At 38.4% G+C, this 9,111-nt stretch overlaps 1 protein-coding gene across 2 annotated transcripts; it reads right to left on the bottom strand.

Annotated features, from left to right (window-relative positions):
* Window positions 1–895: 895 nt before the first annotated feature.
* LOC124150948 (transmembrane protein 230-like) lies at window positions 896–8,985 on the bottom strand. Of its 2 annotated transcripts, none has more exons than XM_048393625.1 (4): window positions 8,901–8,985; window positions 6,471–6,640; window positions 5,132–5,254; window positions 896–4,276 (listed from the first exon to the last, which is right to left on the bottom strand). In XM_048393625.1, the coding sequence occupies exons 2-4, from the start codon at window positions 6,561–6,563 to the stop codon at window positions 4,139–4,141; spliced, it is 354 nt and encodes a 117-aa protein (XP_048249582.1). In that variant the 5' UTR covers window positions 6,564–6,640; window positions 8,901–8,985; the 3' UTR covers window positions 896–4,138. The 2 variants fall into 2 exon arrangements, with proteins under 2 accessions (XP_048249582.1, XP_048249581.1); XM_048393624.1 differs by having other exon boundaries at window positions 8,825–8,949.
* Between the last annotated feature and the right edge of the window lie 126 nt (window positions 8,986–9,111).

Raw genomic sequence — 9,111 nt, 5'->3', positions numbered from 1 at the left:
AGCGCTATGATTGGCGTAAGTATGTGTTAAAGTATGGAAGTTACGGTCATCTTAGCGCTATGATTGGCGTAAGTCCATGTTAAAGTATGAAAGTTACGGTCATCTTAGCGTTACGGTTGGGGTAAGTCCATGTTAAAGTATGGAAGTTATGGTCATCTTAGCGCTATGATTAGGGTAAGTCCGTGTTAAAGTATGGAAGTTACGGTCATCTTAGCGCTATGATTGGCGTAAGTATGTGTTAAAGTATGGAAGTTACGGTCATCTTAGCGCTATGATTGGCGTAAGTCCATGTTAAAGTATGAAAGTTACGGTCATCTTAGCGTAACGATTGGCCTAAGTCCATGTTAAAGTATGGAAGTTATGGTCCTCTTAGCGTTACAATTGGGGTAAGTCTGTGTTAAAGTATGGAAGTTAAGGTCTTCTGAGAGCTAAGATTACTTTATGGAACAGGGACCTGAGGCATTTTAAGGATTTAGAAAAGGGGGAGATGTCAAAGTAACAAAGTGAACAAAACTTTGTCTGACCAAACGGACCATGCACTAGTGTCCAGTTCCTCATACAACAGGCAACCATTAAATGCTGGAGGCCTTTTTAACCATGGAACTGAAGGTTCCGCTTACCAATATGACAAATGATAATAACACTATGAACTATACTGATCCAAAACATACATAACAAACAGCGATGGTAACAACTGAATACATTTCAAAGTGAATTCAACAATTCCCAGATAATTCAGCATGGTACAGACTGAATACATTTAAAAGTGAATTCAACATTTCACAGAAAATTCAGCATGGTACAGATTGGAAAAATATTTTAAAATGAATTCAACATTTCACAGATAGTTCAACATGGCAATCAATTAATGCTTTGTGATTGACCAATCTTTTCACAGGAATTCATCCAAGAACTTGACATACCACATGAACATACACAACAAGAACAGATAAAACATGACACAAATTCTACCACATATTGCACAATTTATCTGGCATGGATTCCAGGATATGGAAGTAGTTGGTCAGATCTGGCCCCAGCTGAAGACTTGCACACATTTAAAAACAACTTAGTAGAGGATGTTAATTATGCAGTGTGTGTTGTTCCTGATATCAGTGTTCATTCCAGATAGCGTAATATGACTAGAACCTATTATGCCAGTTCAAATGGTTATTTGGCACTGCAATAAATGTACATATTACTTAAGTACTTTAGACACTTACATCATAATATTTAATGAAATATAAATTTCAGTGTGAGTAATTAACACGAATGAGGAAAGGACAATGCTCAAGAAGTTGTTAGAACTTAGATATATACCCTGTTATTCAATCTCACAGAGAACTAATCGGACAGTGACAAGAATGACTCAGTTTGATTTTCTTCCCTTATTCCTATGCAGTTACTGGTATTTCCTTCCCTTATCCCATGCAGTTTTTGGTATTTCCTTCCCTTCTCCCATGCAGGTATTGGTATTTCCTTCCCTTATCCCATGCAGTTATTGGTATTTCCTTCCCTTATCCCATGCAGTTTTTGGTATTTCCTTCCCTTATCCCATGCAGTTATTGGTATTTCCTTCCCTTATCCCATGCAGTTATTGGTATTTCCTTCCCTTATCCCATGCAGTTATTGGTATTTCCTTCCCTTATCACATGCAGTTATTGGTTTTTCCTTCCCTTATCCCATGCAGTTATTGGTATTTCCTTCCCTTATCCCATGCAGCTATTGGTTTTTCCTTCCCTTATCCATGCAGTTATTGGTATTTCCTTCCCTTATCCCATGCAGTTATTGGTTTTTCCTTCCCTTATCCCATGCAGTTATTGGTATTTCCTTCCCTTATCCCATGCAGTTATTGGTTTTTCCTTCCCTTATCCCATGCAGTTATTGGTATTTCCTTCCCTTATAACATGCAGTTATTGGTTTTTCCTTCCCTTATCCATGCAGTTATTGGTATTTCCTTCCCTTATCCCATGAAGTTATTGGTATTTCCTTCCCTTATCCAATGCAGTTATTGGTATTACCTTCCCTTATCGCATGCAGTTATTGGTCTCCTTCCCTTATCCCATGCAGTTATTGGTATTTCCTTCCTTTATCCCATGAAGTTATTGGTATTTCCTTCCCTTATCACATGCAGTTATTGGTATTTCCTTCCCTTATCACATGCAGTTATTGGTATTTCCTTCCCTTATCCAATGCAGTTATTGGTATTACCTTCCCTTATCACATGCAGTTATTGGTTTTTCCTTCCCTTATCCCATGCAGTTATTGGTATTTCCTTCCTTTATCCCATGAAGTTATTGGTATTTCCTTCCCTTATCACATGCAGTTATTGGTATTTCCTTCCCTTATCCCATGCAGTTATTGGTATTTCCTTCCTATATCCCATGCAGTTATTGGTATTTCCTTCCCTTATCCCATGCAGTTATTGGTATTTCCTTCCCTTATCCCATGCAGTTATTGGTATTTCCCCACACTGTAAGTACTTTTCATATCCAAGTTCAGAAACTCACTTGACCACATGATCAGAAGACAAAGAAGATGAAGTTCATAGTGTTCTGAGTCAGTAAAGTCATCTAGCGTCGGGTTCACGTAGCTGCTGAAGCTATCGTGTTAATTCCTAACACTGTTAATGTTGACATAAACTCGACGTGTTTGATTATCAATTAATGAAATAAAAACAAGTCTTTTGATCGTAACGCTAAAAAACATTTGCTTTGACCATGTTGATCACAAATCTTGTGTCACTTAAATTTTCAGCAGAAATTTAATTTTAAAATTAATAATAGTTCAGATTTGTGTGATCTGATTCAAAGACTGAATTTAATTGATTCTAACTAAGCATAACCTCCCATCATACTAATCCAAATATAGACTTAAGGAACTAGTAATTTATTATTATTGGGGGGTGGGGACGAGGTCTTGGGGGCAGTGAGATCGGTCTTAGGGTTAAATATCTTGCCGATCGACCCAACGTGTCCCCCATTTTATGTAACATTTTTTCAAGGCCCCCAAATACATATTACAATTTTTTATGACCCCTACTCCCCCAACCCTCCTTATAATAAATTTATCTGTTCCTAAATAATGCTCAAATATAATTTGGAAAAATGAAAATACCTGCAATAGATCTCCGATGACTTCATAATACATTCCGCTGTCATTTGACTATTGTTGCATTCTTGGAAACATACAGCAAGGCTGGCTTTAAGTCCTTACATGACACAGATATGTGATAACATTTGTTCCATAAGGCCAGGCCATGATGACAGTGAAAATATCTTCAGAATGATCATCTTCCCGAGGCAAGGGAGTTAACAGACTATTGCCTCGGTTCAGGTTCAGGTTCAGTTTCAACCCTTGCCGAACTAGACAAGAATTATTTAGTTATATTTTGACTGGACTAACGAATCTGTGCCTAGTCCAATGAAAATTTCAGGACAAAATCGACATTGGGTTCATAAACAATATGGCAATTGCCCTGCAAATTTTGCTTGATTGCAAGATTTTCAGTGTATGTGTAGTCACAACTAGGCATCGACAGATGTTTTCAAAATGTTTTCATGTTTTTTATCACGGTGCTCAAGTGATTTGATGTACTTTGTGAGGTAAGGCCAATTTTATTAAACCAAATATCCTGAATATCGATCAGATCGTCTGGACTGGGCTGCCAGTTTGTTCAAAAAAACAAGTGAAAGGAGAGGTTGAATCTGATTGGTCAATAGGAGGGACATAGAAGGGACAAAACTCATAACTACCACTGGTAGCGTTACGATCCAGCCATGAATTCCAGCTTAGATCTTTTGTAGTCAGTTTACTCACTTGCCTCGGGAAGATGCATAATCATGATAATGATTAACTCTGTATAGCTGTTCAATCAAAAATCATGAGGATGAAGTACTTCTAAGAAGTCACATTCTAGTTTCAAATGATCAATAAATTGTGACATTAAAAGGCCACAGAAAAGTTCAGGAAGAAATTCTCTCACATTCCCAAAGATAACAGCACATTAAACAAACACCTACATGTTCATTTTGATCATGTAGATAAATAATGTTTCGGTTTTCATTCAGATAGAATAGGTGTTCAAAGGGAGGTAAGTGAAGAGTAGACCAGGCAACATTGAGGAGTTGTCCAAGTTTCATTCAAATTCTGGAATGTCTTCGTACGAGTATCCAGCATAGCCCTTGTATGCATAGTACGCAAGTCGGACGTGGTATGCACCAGGTATGAACATTAACGCCCCCAGGATCAGCACCGGCCATGTTCGATCAGAATACTGTAAAATGAATGTAACATTTATTTAACTGTTGCAGTATTTAAACCATTCACACTACTATTGGTACAGTATTAAAACCATTCACAGTACTATTTTTACAGTATTTGAACCATTCACACTACTATTGTTACTAAAAATGTCTGCCTGCCTGTCTATTGGATATATTACAGTGAGTATTATTACCTGTCCAAATCCTGTATTGTTGTAATTTGTGCCCCGTTTAACATCGCACCCAGTATTTCAGCTTTTTAACGGCAGATTGTAATTAATTGAATATTGCTGAGTGCTGTGAAATCCTCCTCGGTGTTCCTGTAAAAGTTGTAAGAGCAGACAACTGTTGTTGTTTGTTGTTTAACGCAGCACTCAGCAATATTCCAGCTATATGATGGCGGTCTGCAAATAATCGAGTCTGGACCAGACAATCCAGTGATTGACATCATGAGCATCGATCCGCGCAATCAGGATATGATGACATGCATCAACCAAGTCAGAGAGCCTGATCACCTGGACCTGTTAGTTGGGTTCCTGAAGACCCCAGGCCTGCACGGGTCCACAGTGGGTAAATATCATGCCCCAATCAATAAATAATTGTGAGAATTCTGCTAGGCCGCTGTTTCAGCAGAACACTGTATGCAGTTTTAACATGAATACCCTTGTCCAGCCAACCAGTCATTGTTACATACCCTTAATCCCAAAAGCCAGACAGGGTAACACTAAGTACCATCTTTCAACACTCCACTCCCTTGGAAGCGCTCTATCCACGACACCACAAAAGCAGCACATACGTACGTAACATGCAGTTACAATAGTCTGGCTAACCGAGGATGAGCGCCACCTGGTGACTGACGAACCTACCTGCGGACTGATGTAGCCACTGAGAAGAAGAGCACCAACAACAATGAGAACACTCCCTGCTACAAACAAGCCTGTTGCCAGCAAGATAGCTTTGTAGGGAATCTTCGGAGGAGGGCGCTCGAACTGGAATGAGATCACACACACACACATGTACAAACATCAAAAGTGATGTGGGGGTCGTCTAAGGTGCCACCATTCGCTGTACAGAGTTGCCAGAAACCTATGATTGTGGGTTCCAATCCCGGTTCACCCCGATTATGTTTCTAGGTTTGTCAGCACCACACCCGTGATCATGGGTGTCACGGAAGAGCTGCATCACTTCGGGCTTTTCTCCCACATTAAGTTGACACGCCGTGATATAACTGGAATACTGTTAAAAGTGGCGTTAAACCCAACTCATGCACTTACTCATACAAAATACTCATTCAAAAGTGATAAACACCATGAGCAGTAATCAGGGTAATTCATCACGTTTATCATCATAAATAGCATAATACTACATGTTCTAACCTACTCCGCACTCGTCATTTATTCATGTTTTCAAACCAATGATAACACTTATAAAAATTATACTTTCTGTCTTGCATGTCAGTGTCAGAAATAAATAGCATAATAATACACTGGTAAACTGAGAGTGCTGACTTTGGAAGTGTTTTAATTTCAAAATCTAAATATTTCCTTACTGGTATATTAAATAATCGCATTAAGATCATTTGCTCCAATACTATGGGTCTCTGCTTGAAAGTCTGAGGACGCCTTAATCAGGTGAACCCTTAGCAAACTTTGACCTACCCATCTAAATGAAGGATCCATGGATTCTTGAGCCAATCAGATTTCAGATTTCTATGATTCCGCTACATTTCTTTACCACGGTGATTCACAGCAAGCAAAAGTAAACCGACTAAGAACACAAATATAACTTGACAGTACACTCTTTCCCTGTAGATGCTGTATCAATCCCTAAAACAGGATGCATAAATATCCACAACAATATAATAGTGCTGCTTTATTAGTTTGCATTCAGAACTGCCTGATTTAATTATATACTTCAGTACATAACACTTGATATTTCCCTGCTGGGAACATAAACACTTGGAAGGAACTATTGTCATCTGGTCATACAAAAGTTACCTCCTCGCAAATTGTCCCCCTTTATGGTAAATGTCTAGCCCCTACTCAAACTGTTGACTTCCTTTTTACATTAGATCCACACTGACAAGGCAAAAAAATGACATATGGTCATTTATGGAGTTAATGTCACTTCTTGCCATTTATTATTCTCTTGAAAATGTTTCGTCATAAACATGTGTGTCAGTGTTATCAAGATTATGTCCCCTACCTGAAGGTCAATATATCCATCACCTCCTGTCCTCGTCAGCTTATGGTACTTGGCAGAGGAGGGCTGACCCACCACTGATCTTTTTGGCATCATGAATAAGTACAATCTACTTGAACTAGCAGCACACTACCCTGTGCCTCCTAACTGGCTTCTGGTCATATCCTGAATGCCTGCAAACAACAAAGTCAAACATGGTGCTAATGCATTTCTATTCATACTATTAATGAAACAATGTCACAGACTTTGACCATGTTTACTTTGTGAGTGAGAGGTTGTATGCTGCTTTTGGCAATATTCCTCAATATAAGAACCTCTTAACACTGAGTGGCTCACGCTTCACTGATCTCATGTCTACAATCCATAGGGTTAGTTGTGTTGGGACAAGGGAAAATTGAACCCGTTGTGGATAAAACACAATCCAAAGTTCAAAAGGGCATAAAAACATCACAATAGACTAATTATGATAGGATTAGAGGCAAAAAGTATGGAAATGTACTTTGATTTTCGTCTTCTTTTAATCCTATCATTTTCAGTCGCTGGGTGATAAAATTAAACATCAAAATGTTTGGAAATTGTTATCATAATAGAACAAATGGACAGATTGTTCAGTCAGTTTGTAAAATAACTGAATATACAGGTGTTTAACAAATTGCCTCGGTGAAAATGTTAGTCATTTTACACACTGACTGTAACATATACACATGATGATATAAAATAAGCAATGCTCAGCTGAAATCTTTAGTTTGTGAAGGGAGATTATGCAAAGATGTTGCGCAGAAATTGTGCATGAGATCCAACGAAAATCACTGAGTGCCCACTCCCTCTGTAGACGCCTTGGTTTGTGTTACACATCCCAAAATAGTGTAAGCGAAAATCGCACAATACCAGGTAAGTGACTGCCCCAAAAGATACTCACATTTCCTTATTAATTCTATATCAAGTACTAGGCAAGAGTTCCTTGCCTCCAGCCTAGTACTTCTGGCACATTGTCATATATCTTACACAGCCAATTCATGTGTTTTCATCTATTTCAGGTTTGACAATTTAGACAACCATAATTTTCATTGAGAAAATATCATGAAAAAAACTATTTCTTTTTGCGTTTTTATCTTGTAAGAGCTGTTTTTGAAACCCTAGGGAGAAAGCGATCCATTTCATACGCAAAGTTCATGCATCTCACTGTCATAGATGTAGTAGTACGTCCAATAGTTACAATTATGCAAAACAATATATAAAGTGCACCGAAAGTCTTGCATTATAGGCCTGTCTGGGTTTTTTTCTTCAGAATAAGCGCTATTGTTTACAAACAAGAGAAAGGTCTGATACGTGGTAAGCCTACGTGGTCATTGGAGCAGAACATTCTATAGAGGAATATGGCGAGCAGAGCTGAGGAAGCTCGGGATTATCGGTTATTGTTTCAAAACAAAACTTCAGAATGGTCGAAAGTCCTGTAGCTTCATGACTGCACGTGCACCCCTGGATCATTATAAATATCGTAAGATCATAGGTTTTCGGACATCATATGTTTTTGGACAGCAATGTTTGTTATGATAACTCACGCTAATAGCACGTGGTGTGGCGTCACACAGACTTTGTAAATACTCAGATTACCGTATTCGACGTAATAAGCGCCCCACTCTAATTAGCACCCACGGCGATATTTGCTAATAGTATTGCCTAGTGAACAATCCCAATTAGCACTCCTTCCGATTGATCAATGTACACAAGACTTATTTATTCGCTTATAATACGCACCCGTGCACCATTCTTAATTATGGGCAATTAAATTCTGGAAGAATGTATCTGTCGCATATAAACATTTCAGTGTGTAAGCATAAACCACAAAATTTATCTTTCAACTCTTCTTTTTTCCACCAAATTAATATTCCAATAAGAGCCCCCTATTTCTAATTTTGAGAGCGCCCTGGGCGCTTATTACGTCGAATACGGTATCTCTTGTTTTCAAGATAAAATCGTCTTTATTAAGAGAGTGAGATGTTTTACAGTTGTTATTGTGATTATCGAGAAAACTACGAATGTTTCTTTAAGCGTCCGAAAACCCAGCACACGAGATTGATAAAAATTAAAATGCAAACGTGATAGCCTAATTTTTTTTGCTGCGCTGAACATTGTGAAGTTACTTTGACAGATGTAGGCTTTTCAGCACCGAGAAACACTTAGGGTTCTTCAGTGTACATGTGTCATAATCGATATCCCTGTAACACAGAACGATCTCACTCTCATGTCCATGCGCTGATTGACAGAAGACACTCAGTGCTCTCGTGATTATAACAGTTTGGAGGAAAAACAGCCAAGCACTCGCATTGTTGAAAGGTTAGCATCAATCTATATACCACGATCCGTGCGACACCGGTCACTAGATGGGCATCAGATGTTACGATATAGGCCTAGAAGCCAAACAGAAAATACCTGGCACTGAGTGGTGGATCTGTTATTTGTTTGCGGAACTGTGTGGCGATTGAAACGGAAGTTTGCAGAATCAATCAGAGTTGCCTTTTCTTCATACTGCTACTGACTATCAACTATTGAGATTTTATTTTCGGATTTTAAAAACTTCTAAAATCATTTTATATCTAACATACGTTAAATTGCATAAATAAAACTAGTATTTATCTAGAAT

The sequence above is a fragment of the Haliotis rufescens genome, unplaced genomic scaffold, assembly GCF_023055435.1.
Source record: "Haliotis rufescens isolate VD_foot unplaced genomic scaffold, xgHalRufe1.0.p SCAF_12, whole genome shotgun sequence".
Taxonomy (NCBI): Eukaryota; Metazoa; Mollusca; class Gastropoda; order Lepetellida; family Haliotidae; genus Haliotis; species Haliotis rufescens.
Note: the sequence above shows the minus strand (reverse complement) of the source record. Positions and strands in the feature narration are given on the sequence as shown.

Coding starts and splice junctions, on each gene's coding strand:
- LOC124150948 (XM_048393625.1), bottom strand. CDS start 6,563: ATGATGCCAAAAAGATCAGTGGTGGGTCAGCCCTCCTCTGCCAAGTAC. Junction 5,255..6,470: donor ATGGATATATTGACCTTCAG/GTAGGGGACATA, acceptor ATCTCATTCCAG/TTCGAGCGCCCTCCTCCGAA. Junction 4,277..5,131: donor GTGGCTACATCAGTCCGCAG/GTAGGTTCGTCA, acceptor TTCATTTTACAG/TATTCTGATCGAACATGGCC.